Genomic DNA, 27341 nt, shown 5'->3' with positions numbered 1-27341 from the left:
TTGCATGCAAAAACTCTACCTTTTTATTTCCCCCATTTTATGTTTTTGATATCACACTTTACAACTTTTTATATTGTGTATCCATTAACAAATTATCGTAGTTATAGCTATCTTTAATACTTTTGTACTTCACCTTTTATCTAGAGTTAACACCACCATATTACAGTATTAAAGTATTCTGAATCTAACTATATATGTACCTTTACTAGTGTGTTGTTTATTCATACATTTTATGTTACCAGTTACAGCCCTTTCATTTCCCCTTGAGTAAGTCTGTTTTGCATTTCTCATAAGGCAGGTCTAGTGGTGATAAACTTCCTCAGCTTTTGTTTGGGAAACTTTTATTTTGCCTTCATTTCTGAAAGACAGCTTGACTGGGTTAAGTATTCTTTTTTATTTTTTTATTTATTTATTTTTTTCTTTTTGCGGTATGCGGGCCTCTCACTGTTGTGGCCTCTCCCGCTGCGGAGCACAGGCTCCGGACGCGCAGGCCCAGCGGCCATGGCTCACGGGCCCAGCCGCTCCGCGGCATATGGGATCCTCCCAGACCGGGGCACGAACCCGTATCCCCTGCATCGGCAGGCGGACTCCCAACCACTGCGCCACCAGGGAGGCCCCTGGGTTAAGTATTCTTGATTGGCACTTTCTTTCTTTCAGTACTTTGAGTATATCATTCCATTCTCTTCTAGTCTGCAAGATCTCTGCTGAGAAATCTGATTATAGCTTTATTGGGGGTTCCCTTGAATGAGAGAAAAAAATTTCTCTCGCTGCTTTTAAAATCTTCTCTTTGTCTCTGATTTTAGACAGTTTTAAATAAAACTGTCTAATAAAAATTTTAATTTTAATAAAATGTTATTTTAAAAATTTTAAATAAAATTATAGTGTCTTAGAGAAGATCATTTTTAGACTGAAATTTTGGGGTGACCTGTTAGCTTCATGAACTTGGATATCTCCTGAGGTTTGGGAAGTTCTCAGCCATTATTTCTTTAAATAAGCTTTCTTCACTTTTCTCCTTCTATCCTTCTTATGGGAATCCAACAACGTATAGATTGTTTTATTAATGGTGTCCCATAAGCTCTGTAGGCTTTCTTCAGTCTTTTCTTTTTTCTTTTTGCTCCTCTGACTGGATAATTTTAAACAATCTGTCTTTGAGCTCACTGATTTTTTTCTTCTGCTTAGTCTAGTCTGCTGTTGAAGCTCTCTGTTGAACTCTTCAGTTCAGTCATTGTATTCTTTACCTTCAGAATTCCTCTTTGGTTCTTTTTTATGTTCTCTTTCTCTTTCTTTCCTCATTTTGTTCTTATATTCTTTTCCTGATATTGTTAAAGTATTTATCTGTGTTTTCTTATAGCTACCTGAGCATCTTTAGAACAATTTTGAATTCTTTGTAGTGCAAATCCTGTATCTCCATTTTGGGGGGGCCATTTACTGGAGGTTTACTGTATTTCTTTGGTGGAGTCATGTTTCCCTGATTCTTCATGGTCCTTTAGCCTTGCATAGGTGTCTGCACATTTAAAGAAGAGACTTTATGGACTTACTTTGCTAAGAAAAGACCTTCACCTGGGGTGGGGACATGCCGGAGAGTGCTGTGGCCCTGGGTTAGTGCTGCAGGGTGCCAAGTGGAGGGGCATGTGGTGGCTACATGTCTTGGGGATTGTGGTGTAACTCAGTAGATCAGGCCATTGGGTTCCACAATATCGACAATTTGTGTGGTCTTTGGCAAGCACTGCCAGGGGTCTGCAGAGGTTACAATGGCTGTTGGGGTTCTCAGCAGCACCTCCAGGTCCATAAACTAGGGAGAGGACCAGAGTAAGCAGCAGTAGTGGCCCAAGCTGGTTTGTATGCACACACTCGGCTGTGCGGGCCAGTTGCAGGTGCCTCAGTTGTGACAGGGCTGGTTATAAACACACATGTATAGTTGCCTTACAATGTTGTGTTAATTTCTCCTGTACAGCAAAGTGAATCAGCTATTATGTACATATATCCCCTCTTTTTTGGATTTCCTTCTCATTTAGGTCACCACAGAGCATTGAGTAGAGTTCCCTGTGCTATACAGTAGGTCCTCATTAGTTATCTATTTTATGCATAGTGTCAATAGTGTATATATGTCAATCCCAATCTCCCAATTCATCCCACCCCTCCTTTCCCCCTTGGTATCCATATGTTTGTTCGCTACATCTGTGTCTCTGTTTCTGCTTTGTAAATAAGGTCGTCTGTACCAATATTTTCACATTCCACATATATGCATTATCGTACATTCCACAAATATACGATACTTGTTTTTCTCTTTCTGACTCCCTTCACTCTGTATGACAATCTCTAGGTCCATCCACGTCTCTACAAATGACCCAGTTTCGTTCCTTTTTATGGCTGAGTGATATTCCATGTGTATCTGTACCACATCTTCTTTATCTATTCCTCTGTTGATGGACATTAAGGTTGTTTCTGATAAAAATTTTTAAAAAAAGAAAGAAAAATTTTAAAAAAGAAGACATTAAACTGTATATCAACAATCCCATAAAAATTGAAGCTAGGCCCGCTTTCTTAGTGTAGCAGAAAAAGCCTTGTACTAGAAGCCAGAGACCAAATTTCTACTCCTGGTTCTGCCACTACATTGTTATGTGATCCTGGATGAGCTATTTTGACATCTTGGCCATTGTTTTTCTCATCAGTGATACTTATTTAACCTTTGGGGTCAGGGACCCCTCTGAGAATTTGATGAAGCTATAGCCCCTCTTCCCAGGGAAGTGCACATGAACACAGAGATTTGCACAGAATTTTAAGGTTTTTGGGCTCCCCACAATAGCCAACCTGGGACTTTTCCTGTGTAAGTGCACCCCAGGTCAGGAACTCATGGACAGGAGGATCATTACAGCCTCTTCCAGCTCTAGTGGGCTCAGCTTTGTGAATCTGCAAGCAGACGACAGTGCTGAGGAATTTATTTGAGAAAAAAGAGGAATAAGGAAGAAGAGGAGCAAAAGGAAAGGAAAAGAGAAAAAGAGAAGTTCTGTTTCTTAGTAACTGAAAAAATATTTAAGAACCCACTTGTTAGATGAACACTTACGTGAACGAAATGCAATATAATTAAATTTCACGTTAGAAAGGAAAATGTAATGTAACATGTTAACTCATTTTAAAGTTATACTCTCTTGGGAACAATAAGATAACTTACAGTGAATAAAATACAGAAAGGAAAATGGAAGCAAAAAGCATTTACTGTAACTAAACGATGATCTCAAAATGTGATTAAATACTTAGAATTCTATGATTTAAAAAAAATCAAATGAACACACATGTAGCAGTGGGGGCCAGGGCAGATATCAAGGCAAGTAAGTGCCAATGGCAGGTGCACTGACAGCTTTGGGGGGGCGCTGGCTGTTGGTGTGCATTACTGTGACTGCTGGATCTTGCCGTGGACATGTAGCTGTGGAGGCCTGATGGGGGCCAGGGGTATCCATCACTGTGGAAGGGCTAGCTGCAGGTGAGCCTAGTGGTGCAGGCCAGTGATGGAGGACAGGGCTGGATCTGGGCCTACATGCTGCTGTAGGGCCTTGGTTATCAGCAGGGTCTTGCCATGGTGTACACATAGGAATTTAGGTTGGTGACAGGTGTAAGTGCACAGTTCTACCACTCATTCATTGTGCTTTGCTAACTTATATAGCTTTTCATCAATATGAGTTTTATCCAAGTCTTTTACATTTACAGTTGTCCCTTGGTACCCATGGGAGATTGGTTCCAGGACCTGCCCCAAATACCAAAATCTGCAGATGCTCAGGTCCCATAGTTGGTTCTCCATATCCACGAGTTCTGCATCCTCAGATTCAACCAATCATGGATTGTAAATTAAGTTTGCAGTCAATAGTTGGTTGAATCCGTGGATGCAGAACCAACCAATACAGTGAGCCAACTGTATATTGACTGAAAATATTCTGTGTACGGGAATTCCCTGGCAGTCCAGTGGTTAGGACTTCGTGCTTTCACTGCCGAGGGTGCAGGTTCAGTCCCTGGTCGGGGAACTAAGATCCTGTAAGGCATGCACGGTGGCACGGCCAAAAAAAGAAAAAAAAAAGACAGAAGACTATTTGGATTCATTTTACCTATCGTCTCTGAAATGGAATTGTTGAAACTCAGAGCCGCTGTCATTTAACAAGTTAACATAGATCCTAGTGTCTGAATAACTTTGAAAGTCAACCTTTTACAAGCCTTTTTAGACCTAGAAATAGTTCTAAAGGCTAATTTTTAATTGGTAATTTTGATTGTGTAAATCATATTTAGTCCTAAGTTTTTTTCAAGTGTAATTCTGAATATACATTGAAAAGTACAAAGTTTTTAACAGTATTATTACTAACACAAACCTCCAGGGAATAGTTTCTACTTGAATTTATACAGGTTTTAGGATCTTTATTAAGTTGTATTTTTTTCATTCTACGCAGTCCATTAACAGGATATAATGTTCAGCCAATAAGGTGACTAGGTAACACAAAGAATTATTTGGTCCAGAATGTCAACGGCACCACTGCTCTAGGGTTTACATTATAGGCATACCTCGGAGGTATCACAGGTTCAGTTCCAGAGCACAATAAAGAGATTCACACAAATTTTTTGGCTTCCCAGTGCATATAAAGTTACGTTTACATTATAGTGTAAGTGTGCAATAGCATTAAAAAAACAATGTACACACCTTAATTTAAAAATGCATTATTGCTAAAAAATACTAACCATCATCTGAGCCTTCAGTGAATCCTAGTAGTAACATCAAATATCACAGATTGATCACCATAACAGATGTAATAATAATGAACGAAGTTTGAAATACTGCAAGAATTACCCAGATGTGACACAGGGACACAAAGTGAACAAATGCTGGAAAAATTGTGCCAATAGACTTGCTTGACGCAAGGTTGGCACAAACCTTCAGTTCATAAAAAATGCAATATCTGTGAAGCCCAATGCAGTGAAGTACAATAAAACAAGGTATACCTGTATACATCTTTATCACAACACACCTTGACATAATGTGATTCATGTGTGCTGTAAGAACCTTACAACAATATATTTTGATTTCCTCCCTCCCTCTCATGCTTTGTGCTTTTGTTGTGGGAGTTCTTCCAGAGCCTAAGAAAAACCACATGAGAAATTAGGAAAATAGAAAAAAGTATTGTAATTCTTCTGTGAGAATTAAACCTTAACAATCAACATAGAGATCTTAGTGGTTTACAGAGTCTAACGTCAAGCTAAAAACAAGAGCAGGAAATGATGATGGTGGAGTTGAAAGTTAAGGCTGACATTTCCAGAACTGAGAGAAATGGTCATGATCTCATCGGTGAGTCTTGCTTGTTATTGTTGCTGTGTGTTTTGTTGCCATGGGCCTGTCTACTGTTAAAGGTGAATTATTTTTGCAAATAAATATTAATACACTAATGTGCATGTATACTTATACAAATTCTTTGAGTGGTGTTCCAGGAAATAACAAATATAGGTAGCACATGGTTTTCAAGAGCAGTTTTCCTTTTGTGGTATGCACACCACTTTCTCGATTCTGTAGCTTCTCCATTGCTGATAATCTTTTGGAATCACACTTCTGTCCCAGTGATTGAACCTCTCTGTCGTTATCACCTGCTGTGGCAGTTGCTGCCACTGCTGCTGCTCCTGAGCAGGCCATGTAGAACTCCCTTCCCCGGTGCACCAATTGGAGGAGAAGGATAGGTGTTTTATATGTTTCAGTGATTTCTCGTGGAATGTGGGTAAACGTTCAACAGTGTCTGTACTTTAGATTATAACCTTTTCTGAGAATGATTCATAATTTTCATAGTGCCAAGATAGGAACCTGTAAACAAATTCTAGCTTGCTTCTCCCAGCTGTGACCTAGATCCCTGGAGAATAGAGAATGGCCCTAATAATTGACCATGTATAAGTGTATTGTGTATGTGTCTCTCTCTGTGTATATTTAAGAAATGCATGTCCTTCCCTCTGTGACACAAATAAGAACTTTGGCTCCAGAACTTAATGGACAAGAATTGGCATATATATTTCCGACTCTGTCACTTTACTCTTTTGGCAAGTTTTAACCCTCTGAACCTCATATTTCTCATTTTAAAAATGTGTGTAACAATGACAATAATAAGTAATAATAATAGCAGTAATTCAGTTCTTGGGGATTTGAGAACAAAATGACAAAATGCCTGTAACGGTTAAGTCTTAACAGTGCTGGGGATATTAGCGTTCAGGAAATGTTAGCCCTTATTTCCATTGGCCTACACAAGTAGTTATTGAACTATTTTCTGAATTCTTTCCTTAGATGATTTTTCAGCCTAACTTGTTACCATAGGATAGTTACCATAACTGTAGCAAGCTAACTCAAGTATTCATCTTCTCCTTGAAAATTCTGTTGATGTTCTCATTTAATTACACGCTGTTTGCTTTAGGTCGGAGATGCGTGGGAGTGGAAGACACAGAGAACTTGAAGAACATTTCTGCTTTTTAGCACTTCCTCACAGTGATGTGGCTGAGATATATCAGAATGGAATAAGTACCAGAACATCTACCTTGACGATACTAGGCAACCCTCATCTTGGAATTTATATATTTAGACATGTTGATGTGGCCTTGAATTTTGCTCACAGTAGAAGGATTACTGTAGAAAGTATTATAATTTTTAAGGTTGGTAGCACAAAACAAATACTAAATATTATATTCAGTTTGCTTTAAATTGACCTAAATGTATTTTACTTTCAATATGAATTATTAATGTTTTAAAGTTGCATTGTATAAAATAAATATTAATTATTTATTACTATCATCATCATCATTTGAAATTTTCCCCTATTTTTTTTTTTTTTGCGGTATGCGGGCCTCTCACTGTTGTGGCCTCTCCCATTGCGGAGCACAGGCTCCGGACGTGCATGCTCAGCAGCCATGGCTCACAGGCCCAGCCGCTCCACGGCATGTGAGATCTTCCCGGACCAGGGCACGAACCCATGTCCCCTGCATCAGCAGGGGGACTCTCAACCACTGCGCCACCAGGGAAGCCCTCCCCTATTTTTGACTCTAGTGGGTGTGCAGCATAAAAGTCTTAAAGTAAACAAAGGCAGCCTTTATCATATTGGTTTTCCTAATGTATATTTTTTCTCTCCTAATTGACCTTCTTATCTTTCTCTCTTTTGTTCAGACTATAATTAATACCAGAGTGTTCTAAGTGTCTTTCCTCAAAACATTGGTATTAATAATTCTGACTTAAGCCAAAGTTGCTACACTCTTACTGTTTATTTTACTTAATAGTGTTACACAATATTAATTTCTTTGTTTTGATAATTTTGCCATGCTTATATAAGATGTTAACATTAGGAAAAACAGGATAGAGGTATATGGGATCTCTGAACTGTTTTGCAACTTTTCTTAAAGTCTAAAATTACTCAAAATTGAAAAAAAAATCTTACAGTAGAATTGTAAGCATCAACAGACAAACTGGTTAAGATATACTTTTTTGTTAATTGCAGCTTTGCCAGAACTACTAAAATCACAGTAAGTAGGCAGGATCCTCAGTTGTGTAACTTAGGATGTGTGTACATTCACATAAAACCAACAGTTCATTTGGTATAATTTAATTATTTTTTAGACCTCAGGTATTATCAAATTCATAAAGCATAATTTATTTTTATTTTTTATTTTATTTTATTTTTTGGGGGGGCGGTGGTACGTGGGCCTCTCACTGTTGTGGCCTCTCCCGTTGCAGAGCACAGGCTCCGGACGTGCAGGCTCAGCGGCCATGGCTCACGGGCCCAGCCGCTCCGCGGCATGTGGGATCTTCCCGGACCGGGGCACAAACCCGTGTCCCCTGCATCGGCAGGCGGACTCTCAACCACTGCGCCTCCAGGGAAGCCCTATTTTTATTTTTATATTAAAATATAATACATACTGATTTTAGAAAATTTGGAACTTACTAAGAAGCTCCAAAAAGCCCATTAATAACGACACAATTTTTTTGTATACCTATACTTAGTCTTCTGCTCATATATATGGATATACATTGTATAATGGTCATTAAAATACATTCTTTTTTTTTTTTTTGCGGTACGCGGGCCTCTCACTGTTGTGGCCTCTTCCCATTGCGGAGCACAGGCTCCAGATGCGCAGGCTCAGCGGCTGTGGCTCACGGGCCCAGCCGCGCCATGGCATGTGGGATCTTCCCAGACCGGGGAACGAACCCGTGTCCCCTGCATCGGCAGGCGGACTCTCAACCACTGCGCCACCAGGGAAGCCCCAAAATACATTCTTTATATATTATGTAACTTGCTTTTTTCATTGATTATAAAATCAACATTTTCCATGTCATTAAATAAATATTCTTCTGTAATATACTTTTGAACGACTACATAGTATTCCCCTGTACAACTCTACCATAAATTTGTGCAACACATTTTTTAATGTTGGAATATAAATTACTTGGTTTTCTTATTTTTGTACTTTTAAATACTACTTTGATTATTCATGTAGGTACATTTTACACACACCTGTGATTATTTGCTAAGAATTAATTGATTAATTCCTATGTGTCAAATTAGGAGTCAGAGGTATGTGTACACTTTCATAGCTTTCGATATGAAATGCCCAGTTGTCCTGAGAAAGGTTGTACTAATTGACATTCCTTTCCACAGCCTGTGGGGGATGTCTGTTATCTCACATCATCACTAACTCTGTGTATTATATTTTTTAAAAGATATTTGCCAGTCTTAATATGTGATAGTTTCTCATTGTTGGTTCAGTTTTTTATTCTTTTTCATAGTTATTGCTGAGCTTAACATTCTGTGTATATTCACTGGCAATATTTAGTGAACTGCCTATTATTAATATCCTTTGCTAGATTCTTGGTTTTTCCTTTCTTTGTTTCTAGTTGATTCATAAGCATTATCAATTCATTAAAGTGAATGTTGAGAGCTAGGCTATTCTGTGTATAATGTTTTATCGCTTATTGTTTTCTTTTTTAAATAAACATTTTATTTTGTAATAAATTGAAATTTACAGAAAAATTATGAAGGTAGTACAGAAAGGTCCTGTATACAATTTAACCAGCTTCCCCTAATGTTAACATTTCATATAACTATGGCACCTCTGTTAAAACTAAGAAACTGAAACTAACAGTGTGTATGTCAATTATATCTCAATTTTAAAAATAATAAAATAAAATGAAAAGAAACTAACATTGATACAGTACTATTTACTGCAGACTATTCAGCTTTTGCCAGTTTTTCCACTAATGTTTTTTTCTCTTCCAGTATCCAAGTACAGGGTACCACATTACATTTAGTATTGTTTTCAATTTTGAATGAATTATTAGCATATTAAAAAATAAAAGTAATAGAATTGCTGATTTAAATAAAATTTGTAGTTGTTTTCATATTAATTGCACTTTCCCCCCACCTTTTATCACTTAATTAGTTCATGTTTTTTTAAATTTTTATACTCATTTGTTTTTGATGTACAGAAGTTTTAGAATATTTTACAGTGAAATTTGTTTTTAGTTCATGTTTTTTTGGCAATATGCTTAGAAAAGAATCCTCACTTGGAAGTTAGATAAATATTTGCTTGTATTTCTTTCTACAGTGTTTATATTACTTAAATGTTTACCTTGTTAGATATTTATTTTGGTTTATAGGTTGAGAGGAATTTCATTTTTTTCAAGTCCACACCATTTATTGAATAATCTGGTTTTGCTTCATTTGTTTCAAATGATGCTTTTAATATCATATTATATTTTTATAGATGCTTGGACTTACCTGGGCTTTTTATTTTGTGTGGCTTTTTCCCCCTCTCTGCCTTTTTTTGTGGTAGTACCGTTCTTTTAAAAAGTAATATCTGGAAGTGCATGTCACCTTTCCTGTTCCATCATTCTCTATTTCTGACCCAAATTTTTTTTCAAAAAATTGTTTCCAAAATTTTATATGTTATTCTTGTTTAGTCTTCCAGGGAAGTTTTTAAACTAAAACTCATTTCTACAAATGGATTTTCTGAAATTTTTATTGAAACTACTATAGTCTTTGAGTTTAATTTAAGGGGGAATTGACATAATTACAATAAGTCATGCCATTCATCTGGGACATGGATTATCTCTCCATTGGAACTTCTTTCCTTAAAAAAGAAGCTAGCTTTACTTTCCTAGTATGAGAGTTTAAAGTGTTTCGGTATATTTTTTTTTTTTTTTTTTTTTTTTTTTTTTTTTTTTTTTTTTTTTTTTTTTTTTTTTTTTTTTTTTTTTTTTTTTTTTTGCGGTATGCGGGCCTCTCACTGTCGTGGCCTCCCCCGTTGCGGAGCACAGGCTCCGGACGCGCAGGCTCCGGACGCGCAGGCTCAGCGGCCATGGCTCACGGGCCCAGCCGCTCCGCGGCATATGGGATCCTCCCAGACCGGGGCACGAACCCGTATCCCCTGCATCGGCAGGCGGACTCTCAACCACTTGCGCCACCAGGGAGGCCCATGGGTATATTTTTATTTACCTTCTTTTTGCCTTTTTTTTTCCAGGTTCTTTTTGGAAAAGTGAAGAAAATTCAGCCTTCAGTGGATAAAAACAAAGTTTCTTTGGATCCTTCTCCTAACTTTGACTGCCATATGTCAAGAAGTGTACCCTCTTTGAAAGATACCATTGAACTACAAGCCTACAGTTCAGCAGTATGTTAACTTTTTGGTTCATTTGCCAACTTGAAAGTCACATGCCTCACATTGTATGATACAAGCCTTGAAACAACTGCCCAAAATATTAAATGGAAATCTCTTACTTCATTCACCATAATATGACCTAAATAAATAGATAGTAAAAGCTGTTTTAATATTTGCGATCTCAGAACATTAATAAAGAGGCTTCCAGATTTACATTAACTTCATTCTAAGTACAGTGGCTGCTTTTATTTAGATGTTTCGTAGATTAATTCCTAACTTTGCAAAACAAAAAAGGCTACTTTGAAATGTTATTGATCTTCGCAAAAGGAGAAAAGGCTTATGTATTAGTCATTACATGGTAGACTAATTACTACACAGTAATTTTCTGTCATATGTTACTGAGACACTTAGTAGACCTTTAATCTTTTATAGAAGATTAAATTATGTAATACATACTATATATAATCATATATATGATTAAATGAGGATAAATATTTTAGAAACATATATATGCTCCCACATGTAAGATGTATTAAGCTATTGTTATTTTTCTAATTGACTTTTCCTCCCAAATAAAATATAGTGGTTCCCAGCATATGCAAAACATAGAAGTTTTAATGAAAAAATACTTTTTTATTTAAAAAACAGATTGTGTCTGTTTCTGCTGATATTGGAAGCCTATCAAGGAAAAAATATGCTGTGGGGAAAAAAATTCCTCTTCAGGAAAACTAGGGTTGAAGAAGGCAGGGAGAGTGGGGCTGTATGGAAGCTGATTAATAAATAACAACATGCAGTATCTAGATTTTTTAAAATAGGAGCTTATTCAAGTCTGCAAAAATTAATCAGCATAAAAATGTTCTCTTCCTTCTTTATCTTTTAGGTATACTTCTATGAATATAATAACCTTTCAAAGCCAGTAGATAAACCTAGGCAGTGTCTTCCATATGCAATAGTAACAGTAAAATTTATTGGTCAAAAAGTAGATAATGGACACCTTATGACATCTTTGAGATTCCTCTCAACAGGACTTCCTAAGAGGGCTGGTAAGATACATATATTTTTCTACTTCAGTAGCGTTTGTGGTGGTCTTACAGCTTCTGAATATGATTTTCTAATACATTATGAATATTTAAACAAAATAGTTGTGCTTTACCTGTTTTCGATTTTATATATCTAGAATCACATTGCAGCTATTTTTTTTTTTTTTTTTTTTTGCGGTATGCAGGCCTCTCACTGTTATGGCCTCTCCCGTCGCGGAGCACAGGCTCCGGATGCGCAGGCTCAGCGGCCATGGCTCACGGGCCCAGCCGCTCCACAGCATGTGGGATCTTCCCGGACTGGGGCACAAATCCGTGTCCCCTGCATCGGCAGGCGGGCTCTCAACCACTGCGCCACCAGGGGAGCCCATTGCAGCTATTTTTGTTACTTCTTTTGCTCAGTGTTACGTTTGTGTGATTCTTCCACGCTGATATGTATAACTGTAGTTTCCTCATTTTCACTCATATATTTGTGTACACACACATACACACACACACACCATATTATTGAATTTTGTGACTATACACTATTCCTATGAGATGTTTTGACATTTTGTAGTTTTCTTCATATTCCAAGTATTGCTGTTTTAAACGTTCATGTACGTATCTCAGTGCATATGTGCAAGTGTTTTTCTATAGCGTATACATCTACATTAGGAATGTGCAACTTAATCCAAAGCCAATGTCAAACAGTTTTCCAAACTGGTTGTGTCAGGTTACCTAATTACTCTACATCATTGCCAGTACGTATACTTCTTTTTTTAAAAAAATTTATTTATTTATTTATTATTTTTGGTTACATTGGGTCTTCGTTGCTGCAGGTGGGCTTTCTCTAGTTGCAGTGAGCAGGGGCTACTCTTCATTGCAGTGCACGGGCTTCTCATTTGCGGTGGCTTCTCTTGTTGCAGAGCACGGGGTTCTAGGCGCACGGGCTTCAGTAGTTGTGGCACACGGGCTCAGTAGTTGTGGCTCACGGGCTCTAGAGCACAGGCTCAGTAGTTGTGGCGCACGGTCTTAGCTGCTCTGTGGCATGTGGGATCTTCCCAGACCACGGCTCAAACCCGTGTCCCCTGCATCGGCAGGCAGATTCCCAACCACTGCGCCACCAGGGAAGTCCCACATCTCTATTTTCGAACATATTTCCACTATAGCTTACTGTAATTAAAAGGATAATCACAATAGTTATATAATTTAGAAATCTTCAACAGAGCTATTTTTTAACATTCTGTGAAAAAGAACTTCATGGTACGTTCCCAGTGATACGATTATAACTTCATATATTGTTCATGAGCAACTTCTCATTAATAATCTGTTTTAACAATGGTATTTTCATGGTATTAGTTAACTATGAATGCTTTGTGCACATTTTACTTGCTAAATATATGTTTTTATAAGTTCCTTTGTTATTACATGAAGTGCTTTATGAAATTTTAGGAATAAATCTCTATAATTATAAAAAGAAAATTTGCTTCTATTTTCCAGGTTTTTATTTATATTTATTATTTGCCAGAATATTTATTTCATAATGGAACAGGGGTAGTGGTTTGCTTTGGCTCCTGGGAAGGATTTTGTGCAGACTTTTTGATCTTTCCCCCCCGCCCTGTTTCTTTACGTTATTCCTCTTTCCTTTCCATTTTTGTTCTCCTGTGGTAGAGGGAAAAGAAGCAAGTTAACAGTAGGTAGAGGGAGACAATTTTACCTAATAATGTATAGATTCTATTATTAAATACCTGCATATAGGAAATTAATATAAGAAATACCTAGTCTGTGAGCAACATGGTTTTGTTCCTGTTTAATTTTTCTATTTCTTAGTATTTGTCAAAATTCAAATTTTTTATGGCAAATACTTATAATGGGTCTATAGGGCAGAATTTCATGCTACGTCATTTATACCTTATTGGTCAGTTACCCTCCTCTTCTCTTCTTGCTTTTTCTGCTGAGAACATACTTTAATCATCATTAGGTTATTTGATGGACTTTCAGTTAAAACCGCTTATGACATAGTTTACTTGCATTAATAGAGTTGCCTGAAGAAACACTTTTTGTTCCTGTTTTTCCTTATTTTCTTATTATTTCCACAGAAAGAACACGGTCTCTGAATAACTGTACAGTGGCCAAAAGAATTGGAAAAGGAAAAGATGCTACTGTCATCTTTGAGCATTTCAGGAAACCTATAGATCCATTTGTTCAGGAAAACTGTTCATGCAGTGCACTAAATTCAGAGATAAATCCTTACAACTCAGATATTTCTAACTCCTATGGAAATGTGCAAAATGAAAACATTTCTGTACTTGAAGCATACAGTGGACAGATGGAGCACAGTTCAGCAGAATGTAGAGACACTTCTCAAGTACATGCATATGATTCAGGTCTTTCATTTATTCCCAGTGATACCAGAGAAAGTGTTAATAATGGTGACCTCTTAAATTTGACACATCTTAAAGATGTTTTAAGTGGTTTTGATGCTGCTTTTCCCCTTCATAACAATATTGGCTCAAGCACAGTTATTACTTCAAAACTCCTCAAAGACCCAAGGCTGATGAAGAGAGAAGAAAGCATGGGAAAACATAATACTATTACAGGTTTAAATGAGATTTTGCCATTTGAGAAGAGTTTAAATTTTGCTAATTCAGAAATAAACCTATCATCTATGCCAACTAATCCTGCCTCGTCATCTGAAATCATGCCTGGTGATCAGACTGTTCTTACTAATTATTTGGATTCCCCTTGCTTCAAAATTTCTTTGAATGATTCACAAACCCAGGCTCACAACATGGGCTCTAAGACCTATGATTGTACAGCTCCCAATAAAATTACCATGGCAGAACAGTGTAAGAGCCAGGATAATTTTTCCTTCCCAATGTGTGTGTCAAATGTAGTCTCAGAAGTTGAAACCCAAAAACACAGTGGAGAAAAAGCTCAGAGATCCCAGCAGAGAAGCAACATTCCACTTTTAATTGAACAAAATAGTGAGCCACATGACTCTTATGAATCAGTGAATACTTGTACAAAAGGGTATAATAGTCACATCTCTCCAGAATCACAGTCTTCTAATTTTAAAACTGTATATCAGACTGGTCACCAAATGCCTACACTTTTTCCACTCCAAAGCAAAGAAAGCATACATGAGTACATTCAAGATATTGGAAAGATGAGAAACTTCACTGGGCCAGAAGACAATTCCAAACATGAAGAAAAGCAAAATTTATGGAAAGAAAGTGATAATTCTTTTACTAATAAAACAAAAATCAGTCCAGTAGATAGTTACATTTCTTTGCATCAAGATGACAAAGAGAATGAGAATCTTGATTATTTGGTGGAAAATTGTGATCAAATATTAATTACTCAAGGGTTAGAAAAGCCAAAATCTTTCTTATCTACCACAGAGGAGAAGTATGAGCTAGATCACCTAGTATTGGAAATACAAAATCATCTTACTCCAAGACTGGAGAACCTTCCACAAAAGCATCCTCAGCACTCTTCAGAGTACAAAGATAACATTCATACAAGTTTTACCATTTCTCAAAAACGAATGGAACTGAAATTGGAAAAACCAGATCAAAACTGTGTTAGCGTTATGACTGATGCTTTCCAGGAAGCAAAAGACATTCCCCAGGCCAAACAACTACCGGCTGTTACTTCATCTCATGACATTAAAACAGCTCCTAATGCAAATTGCAACATAGCTAGAGAACATATATGTGTTAAAAGGAGAAATGGAAATGATCCAGTGTCCTTAGAGAACAGTGAAAGAGACTGCAAAGAAAATTCTCAAGTTAACAATAAAGGTCAAGATCACACTCAGTTCTGTAATTCACAGTTGAACAGTGATGTGCACCTGAATATTGATTGCAGAGAACAGAGAGATAATGATAAAGAAAACCAGAATGAGGCTGAAGTGGAAGACATTGCTTTGTCTATAGAAAACAACATAGGGAATATACATGGAGATGAGAAGCAGAGTTTTCATGCAAACAAAAATTTTACCACTGTAGATGAAAGGAGGGAGAATAAAGATTACAATAGCATAGAAATTCTGAGTTCTGAAGAATTTTCTACTACATTTAATTTGACTCAGGGAAAAAAATATGTGTCCACAGAATCTACATTATTAGAAAATGAAGATACCGTAACTGCCATAAAAGAAAAAGATATTCAAAATACTGGAAGGACTATAGAGCATTTGGTTTCCACAGCATTTCCCCAAATTGCAGGTTCTTCAGGGCATATAGCCTCACATGCTGTGGTTCAGATAGCTGATGCTCCAGTGCCTGCGTTAGGCACAAATCTCGAAGATCACCCAAGATACCAGTTTAAAGAAACTTCTTCTGAGAGTCCAGATTTTGGTTTGTTAGTAAAATATAGGGTTTCTGATTGTGAAACACATATGGATAAAAATCAGTTACACAACTCATTTCATCAGTCAGTAAGTGACAACTCAGTTCTTCAAAGCATCAAATTGGATAATGAGATTGAAGTAGGATCAGAACGGAGTGACAATGCTTTTCTATCTCAACAGGACGCTCATAGCCATGGAAATGTACTCTATGAAGACTTCGGGGCTTCATACGAGGCTCTGAAGCCTCGCATCAATTGGGAAGGTCTGTTAGGAAGCACTAATGGGGAGACAGAAGTTTTGAAAAGCACCACAAGGAGGGAGAATAGCGATCAGCATTGCTCTGAGGAAAGTAATTTTTACTTCTCTACAGCAAAAAACAAAGCAGAGCTCTTCAACCCAATTTTACTTACTGATCCAGAAGTTAGGATTACTAATGTATTTATGCAAGGATTCAGTCCTGCTATTGAATCCCTTGCATTGAAAGATAATTTCTGCAAATATAGAACTGAAGCCATAAAATCAGAAATAAAGGAGGAGGAGGAAGAAGTTCCACGATTTGAAATTCATTCCCAGTGTTCTGGTGAAAATTCACATCATCCATCTGAAGGTGAATTTGGTAATGTAAGGCAAGAATCAGGACTAGTAAGTAAATCTGAAACCTCACTTTCTTTTGACTTGAGTCATAATACACACTTGAATCATGTGTCTGAAAAGCAAAACAAGGGACCTTTGCTTACTGAACCTTCTAATGTCACAACAGTAAATAACGAAAGCAGGCGTTCCTTTACAAAGTCAAAAAACGATTGTAATGATACTAGAAGTAAAAAGGACACAGAATCAAGAATTAGCAAAAGAAGGCCACATACACGTTTTAGGGACCAGAATATACCACATAAAGATTTAAGACATCACGAGATTTGTGGGAATAGGAGGAGGCTAACCAGTCAGGACTTGTTGGAATGTTTTTCTTCATTATCCCAAGGACGAATTGAAACCTTTTCACCGTCAGAAAAACACATTAGGAGTGCCCTGGATATTCTAACTAGCGAAGCATCTTTATGCAAAAGCAGATGTCTTTCCAGAAAACTTGACAGAGCTGTTCTTCACTTAAACAAAGCTCATAGAAGAGTTCACACGTCTTTGCAGCTTACAGCTAAAGTGGGAGAAAAAAGAAAGGGCCCTTTACCAAAAGCATATGCAGTAATATGCAATAATTTCTGGGAAAGTTGTGACCTTCAAGGTTATAGTTCTGTGTCTGAAAGAAGATATTACTCCACTGAGCAATTTTTGTCAAAAAGAAAATACAACAAACCTGGAGAGAAAAGGGCTTTGGGATTTGAAGTTGATAAATCATTAACTCATGTATCAAACCACAAGTCTTATAAAACAAGTGGAGAGAGAGTCACAAAGTGCCTTTCTGAGAAAAATGTGTCCGGTGTCTCCAGAAGTCCCACCACTATTCTCATGAGAGGATATTGTGATCGAGAGTATCCTGAACCACAGTTAGCCCTCTGTTCCACGTCCCAAAGTACAAGTCAGTCAGCTTATAGCACTAGCAGTTTGAGAAATCCCAGATCATCAGAACTTCAGCCCTTTTCTAGAAAAACTGGGTGTCTCTCTTCCCCAGACTGCCCAGATGAGAAACTAACTAAAAAAGAAAATCAAATCGATGCAGAGTTTTTATCTAACGTTAGTAAATATGAAAAGCTTAAGAACCATTCAGCACATGGTAATATTAAGAGTACAACAAAAGAAAACAATTCTGAAGCTAATGAAGTAATAAGTAAAAGGAATTCAGTATCTTTAACTTGCATAAAAGAAAGCAACGTAAATTTTAGCATGGACAAAAATTATGATGCAACTTGTATAGCCCACACAAAGGTAAAAACTGTTTCAGTCTTAGAATCAAGTGTGACGCATGTTTTTAACATTGATATCAACAAACCAAATAACCTTATTTTATCTGGCTGTACAAGAAACCTGGAAGTAAATTTTCCTATAGAAAAATGGACAGCTCCTAATGAGAGCTCCAAACCAGGCATTATTACAGGAAACTTCCTTATGGACCCATTAAATCTAACTCTGATAAAAAGCAAAAAGTGTAACAGTATTCCTCAATCGTTATCAGCCACTCTAGTGTCAGACACTGAGGAAGAATCTTCACAATCTTACCTGAATAAACAGAGCATTTTTGCTGTAGATTCTTCAGCAGTGTCTACCATTGTACCACACTGTCAACAAGGATGTGCTGGAAAGGAGCTGCTAAAGACAGAACATTGCTCTTCAAGTAATTGCTTCCACATAGACGGGAATGGAACAAATGTTATTGAGAATTCTACGTTGGATTTCACATCAGTAACTGAAGAAAGTAAGGACAATATGATGAAGAAACTATTTTCCAATGATAGTTTTCTGCTCTTAAAAGATAACATAAAGGGTTCTTCTTCCCCAAAATGTACTGCAAAGAAAGACATTCAGGACAGAAAAATGTGGAAAGATAAACAAGCAGAGAAAGCAAAAGATTCATTTCACAAAAACATGGATGAAGGATCAAGTGTTAAGACTGAGTACAAAAATCAAAAGAATAAGACATTAGAAGAATTCTCCTACTTAAGTGAGAAAACAGTTAAAAACAACTTGATTGATTCTCATTTGAGCATTAAAGATGCTACTGAGGCAGTCTCTTTGAGTAACACTGCTTCTAATCAGCTTAACAAAAGAGAGAAAGAGGAGGGAAACGTTAGTCATGACTCTCAGTCTGACTCCACAATGCACTCAGGAAGAGCCTGTAATTCCAAACCAGGCATTACAGGAATGAATCATATGCCTCTTCTACATGCCCACTCTGAAACCTCCAACATCTCTCCTCCTCCGAAGATGCCTACATCATACATGAATGAATTAAAAGAAGAACATTGCTTAACTAATAATTTGGCTCCTATAGCTAAGATAGCTCAAATTTTGAAGAGGGCAGATGAAGCATCATCTTTGCAGATTCTACAGGAAGAAACTAAAGTTTGTCAAAATATTCTCCCTTTATTTGTTGAAGCTTTTGAAAGAAAACAAGAATGTTCATTTAAACAAATCTTGATATCAAGAGACCTGTTGGTAGAACAAAACCTGTGGAATAACTGCAGACACAAATTAAAACCGTGTGCTCTTGACTCCTTGGTAGAACTCCAAATGATGATGGAAACTATTCAGTTCATTGAAAACAAAACAAGGCTCTTAGGAGGTGAGCCAACATTCCGAAGCTTGCTTTGGTATGATGAGACATTGTACAGTGAGCTGCTTAGCAGACCACGTGGGTTTCAACAACAATCCAATTTCTATCCTGCTTTTCAAAGCAGGTTAAAACATCTTGCATTCTGTGAGTTGCAAAACTATCGTGATCAGTTGGTTGAAGTGTTTGAAGAAACCAAAAGGAAAATCAGTTCATACTACATGTTCTTAAAATACAAACGACAGATTAATGAGTGTGAGGCAATAATGAAACATTGTTCTGATTGCTTTGACTTTTCTCTTTCTGTTCCATTTACCTGTGGAGTTAACTTTGGAGATAGTTTAGGAGACCTAGAATCCTTGAGAAAAAGTACATTAAATCTGATCAGTATATATGCGGACTCTCCCCAAAATGATTCCTGTCCAGGAAAACAAGACCATCTATGGATTATTATAGAAATGATCTCCTCAAAAGTTAATTTTATCAAGAACAATGAGGCATTAGGTATTAAAATATCTCTTTATGGTCTGGAACATATCTTTTTTGATGCTGCAAAAAGTCTCGTTTGGAAAGAAAAGAGAGAGTCTTTCTGCAAAAAATACTCAGGAAAGAACAGCAAAGAAATACTACTCGAAATGAATCAACATGCTTTTTCTAAGTTCCAGAAGATATGTGATACATTGTCTAAAGATTTAAGCAGTGAACGCATTTCCAGTACTGAGCTTGAGAATACTATGATTACTTCCAGAAAGTCAAATGCTCTAGTAAACAAAGCAACAATTAGCATAGAAAACTCTAGGTTTAACAGTACTTTGCTTTCACATCCAGATATCTGTTGTATTAGTGAAATATTGGATCAAGCTGAATTTGCAGACTTTAAAAAACTACGGGAACTCACTTTGAGATGTACCGATCACTTAGAAATTTTAAAAAAATACTTTCAGTTGCTGCAAGAAGATAACATAGATAATATATTTATCACACAAGAAAATGTTTTGGACATAGTGAAAAACGACAACCATGAGGCAGTAATTTTAAAACCTGCGGCCATTGAAACCTATATTGAAGTCGTCATGCTCTCAGAAACAGTTCACTTTCTTAAAAACTCAATGGCGAAGAAACTAGACAAACAGAGGTTTCGAGGTATGCTTTGGTTTGATTTGTCACTTCTTCCTGAACTGATTCAGTGCCAAGAAAAAATGACTTCTTTCTCATTTCTTAAAGATAATTCAATAGACTGTCTTTGGAAAGTGATAGAGACTGCTATATCTGAACATAAGAAAGATCTGGATATTATCTACAAATATAATGAAGCTGTTAATTGCTCCTATGCTCTTCATTTGCTCTCAAGAGAACTTGAAGAACTTTCAGAAATAAAAACACTTCTAAAGAAGTCTAAGTATTCCGTTTCCACATACATTGACTTTGTGCCATGTATAGCATCCATAAATTACGGAAGCACTGTGACAGAGTTAGAATACAACTACAATCAGTTTTCCACCCTGCTCACAAATGTGATGGCTGCCCCTCGGAAGGACTTAGGGAAAATGGCCCATATTATGAAAGTCATGAAAACTATTGAACATATGAAGATAATATGTGCTAAAAATGCTAAATTAACCATTTCCTTTATCCTGTGGCAAATGCGACATAACAGAAAGAAGACTTTCCACCTGGAGAGAAAGGAAGAAATGAATATTCATGTAAAACCTAGGAAGAATATCAACAAGTCCAGTACTTGTGTGAAGGTGCCCTCAATTTCACAGTACATAATGAAAAACGTTTCAAATTCCTCTAAAAAACGACCTTTCACTGTAGACAAATGTGAAGACCCTCAAGAGGAACAAGAGGAAAATACTACTGTTTCCAGTTGTAAAAAACAAAAGGTAACAAATCTTTTAAGCGAAACCTATGTAGGTATTCTTTTTGAGAACAAGTCTACTCTTTAAGCAAACAAGTACGTAGTTTGCAGAATTGTAAAAATTGAGAATGCTTTACTGCCTTGCAAAATGAATTTACTAACAACTATTGGATTAAACAATCCATATTATGTATAAAATGATATGAATGATTTGTATATGTGAGAGATAGCCTTGCAAATGTCTACTTTTAAACTTACAAATTAATTATTTTATTTAGAAAACACTTCTTGGAAGGGTGTGAATTTTAATAACGGCTTAAGGAAAAGTCCATATTATGAATGTGAGTTAAGCAAGTGACCAAGTATTTATTGAGTAGCTTCTGTATAATGAGGCTATACTTAATGTTGTGGATATTAAAAATTGACAGTGGAGTCTGTGTTCTTGACCATTATCATCCACACAGAGAAATAGTACAGATATTTTAAAATAGACGATTATGAAGGAGTTAGTCCTGCATAAGTACATTTTATTTAACAAATTTTATATAGCATTTATTAAATACTTGGCAGCGTTCTAATGAATGTACAAACATTAACTTTTTCTGTTCTTCACAGAATGCTTATGATGTAGGCACTGTTATTATCTTATTAAAAAGTACAGAAACTGAGGCATAGAAAGGTTAAATAACTTTCCCAAGGTCACAAAGTTAGTAAACGGAAGCGCTTAGATATAAAACAAGGCAGTCTAGCTCCAGAGCCCATATTAATAATTGCCCCTACTCCACCCTCAGAGACTACTCAAAAGTTTTTGAGAATTTCTCATTTCAGAAGTGAAGAAAGAGAGACCTATACGCAAAATGAAAAGTAGGATTCTTTCTCAGCTTACTCTAATTGTATTCGTTAGTTAAACTCTAGTTCTAGAGACTAGGAAACAAATCATTTATTGCACTGTGTTTGTGGGAAAATGCTTAATTAACAACCAGTTTATAAACATACTTCCTAAACACAAGAACAACACAAGTTGTGTACTCCACATCAAGAGTAAAATGAAGGTATTACTAAAAAGGTGTTGTAAGTATAGAGAAGAAAAGCAAAATCTTTTAAAAATAGAGATTTATTCATTGATTTCATAGAAGGACACAGATCAAAGCTTTTCCTTAAAGGAAAAAATGGTATCAGATGAAGGTAAAAAAATGAAGAGGGTATCCAAGCTATGGAAAATAATGTGACCAAAGACACAATGCTTATTGACATTATTTGAGAAATGGGTTTAAAATTAAGTCTGGAACAAACATTTTAACTTAGTGGACAGAAGTAAGCTAAAGATGGAGAAGCATATCGTTTCAGATAACAGAATGTTCTAAATATAGGCCTGAAGAGTTTGAACTCGTTCTGTACGTATTGTAGGGTAGTGTCCTGTAAACTGTGTTTTCTCAGTGATTTTAAAGAGTAGAGATTTTGAGTATAGTTAGAAGTAGTAAGTCATCTGGATCTTAGAAAGAGGTGCTGTTTTACAGAATAGGAAAGGAAAATCCATACTTGACAGACATTACTTAACAGTGGCACTGAGTGACTGGTTGATTAAAAAGGGCATAAAATAGGAAGCAGTCATAAATAGACGTGTTGTAAGATATGGGTAAAAAGAATGTTGCAGATTGCTTTTTTAAAAAGTTTCTCCAAACATTTATGAAATATGGGAAGTCCAGCAGAGTCACTGAGTTTTGAAGGAGAGGATCATTAATGAATATAGTTTCAGACCGTGCATTTTAGATGATGACAGAACAAGCAATTGCAAATGTCTGATAATTAAAATAATAAATATTGTACTGTAAACCATCAACAATGTAGGTTTTCTCTGTATTTTTTAAACATAGGTTAACATGAAAGATGTCACAAAAATCAACAGAGAAAAGGCAACATTCAAGCATCCAAGGTAGGAGTTGCCATCATCCCTGTCTGAAGAAAAACTAAACAAAATTGAGCACATATTAAGGAACAAGACTAAAACCTTTATTTATTACCTCTGTTGGGTTATACATGTAACTTAGGGGAGAAGAGTTAGCTAAGGAGGGAGAAGAAGTTTCAGATTATGCAGTGTCTTAGGTAAGGCCTAAGGAGTTTGAATTTCATTCTGTAAGGATTGAAAGGTAATATCCTGTGAAATGCGTTTTCACAGTGATTTAAAGGGTAAGGAGATTCTAAGTACAGTTAAAAGTAGTATGTCAGCCAGGGCTTAGAAAAGAGTGACGCTTTACAGAATAAGAAGGTAAAAGTCGTATTTGATAGACATTATTTAATGAATTGATGGGGCTTAGCGTCTGGCTTATTACTAAAAATGGCGTAGAATGGGGCAAGTGGTTCGATTTTTTTTAACTTGTGGATTTTATAGGCCTGTCAAATTTCAAGACTGGCTAACAAGATAAAAATTGACAAGTTTTATTCCTAAGTGGGAGCTTAGTCAAACACACTCACATATTATAAGTATACTACTGTTTCATGAAAGGATGTATTACCACCACAATATAGAAAGAACATGATTTCAGACTAAAGGCTAATTCTTTAAATTCTTTTTGAATTAGTTATTTTTATGAAAAACCCACTACATTATTTATGTTCTTCTCATTTTGTCATGAAGTGGCACCACTGGACTTGTTGACCATCTCTTGTTTCATTCGACTCTGTAAGATTTTCCATTTATGACAAGCTTCATGTTTTACCATCTTTTTTTCCATCCTACGAAGGAAAATGAATAATATGAACTAAAAGAAGATAAGCATTCTCATTTCTGTCTTATTTGGTTTTGCTTCTCTAAATATAATCTTTAGGGCTTCCCTGGTGGCGGCACAATGGTTAAGAATCCACCTGCCACTGCGTGTCCGGAGCCTGTGCTCCTCAATGGGAGAGGCCACAACAGTGAGAGGCCCGCATATAGCAAAAAAAAAAAAAAAAAAAAAAAAAACAAAGAATCCACCTGCCAATGCAGGGGGACACAGGTTCCAGCCCTGGTCTGGGAAGGTCCCACGTGCCGCAGAGCAACTAAGCCCGCACGCCACAACTACTGAGCCTGCGCTCTAGAGCCTGCGAGCCACAACTACTGAAGCCCGTGTGCCTAGAGCCCATGCTCTGCAACAAGAGAAGCCACCACAGTGAGAAGCCCGCACACCACAACAAAGAGTAGCCCCCATTCACCACAACTAGAGAGAGCCTGTGCGCAGCAATGAAGACCCAACACAGCCAAAAATAAATAATTAATTTTTAAAAAAATTAAATATGATCTTTAATTTACTACATTTCTAGAATCTTTTTCCTGGCACAGATGACTCTTTAAATAATTGTGTAGTGGCATAAGGATGAATAGGCTATCAGAGGCATAAAATAAACCAGTTCTGTAATCATCTTAGTTTTGTAACTAAGATGATTTGTTTTACTTAGTTTACAAAACTAAGTTTTGCAAGTATAGGTAGTATTTGCTGCTCAAAGAATCAAACTGTGCCTCACCTAGCAGGAAAATGAATTCTAATATAAGGTTAATATAAGGTGCCATGGTCATGGAAGAACATTCCTCTAAGAGAGTGGGTAAAAGGATAGATCATACAGGCAGCTGTCAGTCTGTAAGGTTGAGACATCACTGAAACATCATTAGAAATGTGATGAAGTCAAAATTGTCCTTTCTGGAAACTGTCTAAGTATTCTGTTGGGTTGGATGATGAGGTAGGTTGTCATTCAAGTGCCTTTTAAGGAGGCTGGATTAAGTAAAAGAGGGGCTTTTAGTTTCGTGAGTGGGATATACACATTCCAGGCCAAAGGTTAATTTCTCTTGACTGTGGAGGAATGGTTACTTTTTTCTTTCAACGTGTTCTTTTCCACTTGTAATTTGAAGAATTTGATGAGATACCAAAAACATATAATTGCCCTGGAGACCTGTATTAACTGTCTGGTTCTAGACCTTCAATAATGAATGCTTCCTTCACCCTGCTTGAGACTGTCTAAATGTAGATAGGAATGCCAAGGATATTCACTCGGCAAGAAATTTTTGAAGTCTGCTTTTCCTACTTTCGACCTTGAACAGACAAAATATCTCAGTACTTTGTGACAAGATAGTCTTTTGGGGGTAGGGGTCACAGCTAGTGGTTTCACCAGCTGTATATGGCCATTTGCAAGTAAAGAATATTGTCAATAGGTTGGAGGTATATGAATGAGAAACTACTGCAAAAAAATTGAAATCAGGAAGTGTCCAAAGCGTAAAATAATTTATTACAGTATTGGCAGCACTCAGTATTTTCAGATGTATTGGAAATACATTTGAAATGTGGAATATAACACCTTCAGCAAGAAAAGTATCTAAATTCAAACCAAGGGAGGAAAACTGGAGAAATATGTTTCTTGTATAGTGCCAATACAAAGAGGAAAATGTGAATCTTAAGAATTCTTTTCCTAAATAAAATTTTCAAATATATATTTATATTAAAATTTTGTGACTCTGTATATTTAAAGTTGTTTGTATGTGTGTTACACTTAATAGGACTATGAGATCTCATCCCGAAAGTGAAAATGAAACAGGACCAAGTTCATCTGACAATCTGAAAAGAAACCATGTCTCTCCAAAAAAAGTTGAAATTCAGCGATCACTACCTGGCTCACTTTTACCTTTAAAGAACCTAAAAGACACTTGTATGTCAAAGTTAGAGGGCAAAATAGATTTAACTAATATTTCATCTGCTACTTCAGAAGATTTCAGTGGACAACAGGGAAGCTTAAATAACATGAAGGAAAGAAATGTAAATTTTAATGTTGCTGAAACGAAAAGTGATAAGATTGTCCTCCTTTGGCAATTTCTGACCAAAAACGTGTAGATGGCACATTTTCAAAAGACCAGGAGATACTTTCTCAGAAATTTCTTAAGAATTCCTCAGATCCTGCAGAGAAATCTTGTCTCTCATACATAAAACCAGAAACTGGTGCTTCTCTTCTGCCTAATGCATCAGTGCTCTCAAAGCCTATTTTCTATTTTGTGAGGGATATCAATGCCAATTTAGAAACGAATGACACTGACTTTGAACCTCAAGATAATGAAATATTAAATTCATCCATTAAAAATTCTAAATGCACCAGTTCTCCAGAACCCATACATATCCAGAACAAAATTCCTGTTCTGCAAATAAAATACAACCTGCAAAAACTGAGTCAAAAGAAAAATATAAGAAGGATACATTGAATTCTAGTACTACACCTGTTGAAGCATCTGAGAACATGACCCTTAATGTGAATCAAACAGTAGAATACTCTTTTTCTGAACAATAGAATTCAAAAGTTTTAACTCAGAATGCTGCCACATATTGGAATGAAATTCCACAGTCTGCATGTACCCCAGTATATAATTCTTCTGAGCAGTCATTTGGAACTTCATAATCCTTACTCTGCTTGGTGTGTTTATCGTTACAGCAGCAGCAATGGCAGTTCCATTACCCAGACATACCAGGGAATAGCATCCTATGAAGTACAGCCACCTCCTTTTGGGATGTTGACTGCAGTTACAGGTACTGTTCAAAATACACATTCTAATCTTTTGTACTCTCAATATTTTGGTTACTTTGCTGGGGAACGACAGGCAAATGACTTTGCCAGTGAGTGGACATTTTCAATCTCAAATGCCTGTTTACAGTTTTCAGCAGCCAATTTTTTCACAGTATGTTTCCCATCAACTGGTCGCTGCATACCCTTGCTATCCTGATTTGGGTGTGCTTCCAAAAGTTCCTTGGACTTAACGGTGAGTTTCACAAGTTCAGTACTTGCTTCGTAGAGCTTTCACTTTTACCTTTGTACATTTATGTAAGTGGAATTTACAACAAGTGGTGATAGATGGCACATTTTTCTGTGTAGACTTGTAGAATTGTTTAAAATCAGGCAGAGTTGAATTACATTGTCAGTGGAAAACTAGTTGTCAAAGACTGAGAAAAAAAGAATTGGTAATATCACTAAATATGTCCTTCAATAAAACCCAACTTCAAGGAATAATAGTTAAAGTAAATTATAGTTATTGAAATATGATGCAACAACCATTGAAGGGTTTATAAAAGTTTTTAATGACAGTTTTTAAAACTATATTGTATAAATTTACTTACATAAATAAAGAAATGCATACAGATACGGAAATAAAGTACACTAACATTTTAACTTGTCTCCCTGTGAGTGATAAAATTTGGAGTTTGTGGAGAGTGTTGTTCATTATTT

The 27341-nt window shown here is 36.5% G+C and overlaps 1 protein-coding gene across 1 annotated transcript in view; it reads left to right on the top strand.

Annotated features, from left to right (window-relative positions):
* The window catches only part of TEX15 (testis expressed 15, meiosis and synapsis associated), a 44010-nt gene extending 17135 nt beyond the window's left edge, over nt 1-26875 (top strand). Inside the window, 10 exon segments of the mRNA XM_060085856.1 lie at nt 6426-6660; nt 10516-10662; nt 11531-11693; nt 13769-21135; nt 22985-23043; nt 25633-25919; nt 25922-26263; nt 26266-26516; nt 26518-26729; nt 26731-26875. Of these exon segments, the coding sequence (XP_059941839.1) occupies nt 6426-6660; nt 10516-10662; nt 11531-11693; nt 13769-21135; nt 22985-23043; nt 25633-25919; nt 25922-26263; nt 26266-26516; nt 26518-26729; nt 26731-26875 (9208 nt within the window).
* Nucleotides 26876-27341: the final 466 nt, after the last annotated feature.

Source organism: Mesoplodon densirostris, chromosome 20 (assembly GCF_025265405.1).
Source record: "Mesoplodon densirostris isolate mMesDen1 chromosome 20, mMesDen1 primary haplotype, whole genome shotgun sequence".
NCBI lineage: Eukaryota > Metazoa > Chordata > Mammalia > Artiodactyla > Ziphiidae > Mesoplodon > Mesoplodon densirostris.
Note: the sequence above shows the minus strand (reverse complement) of the source record. Positions and strands in the feature narration are given on the sequence as shown.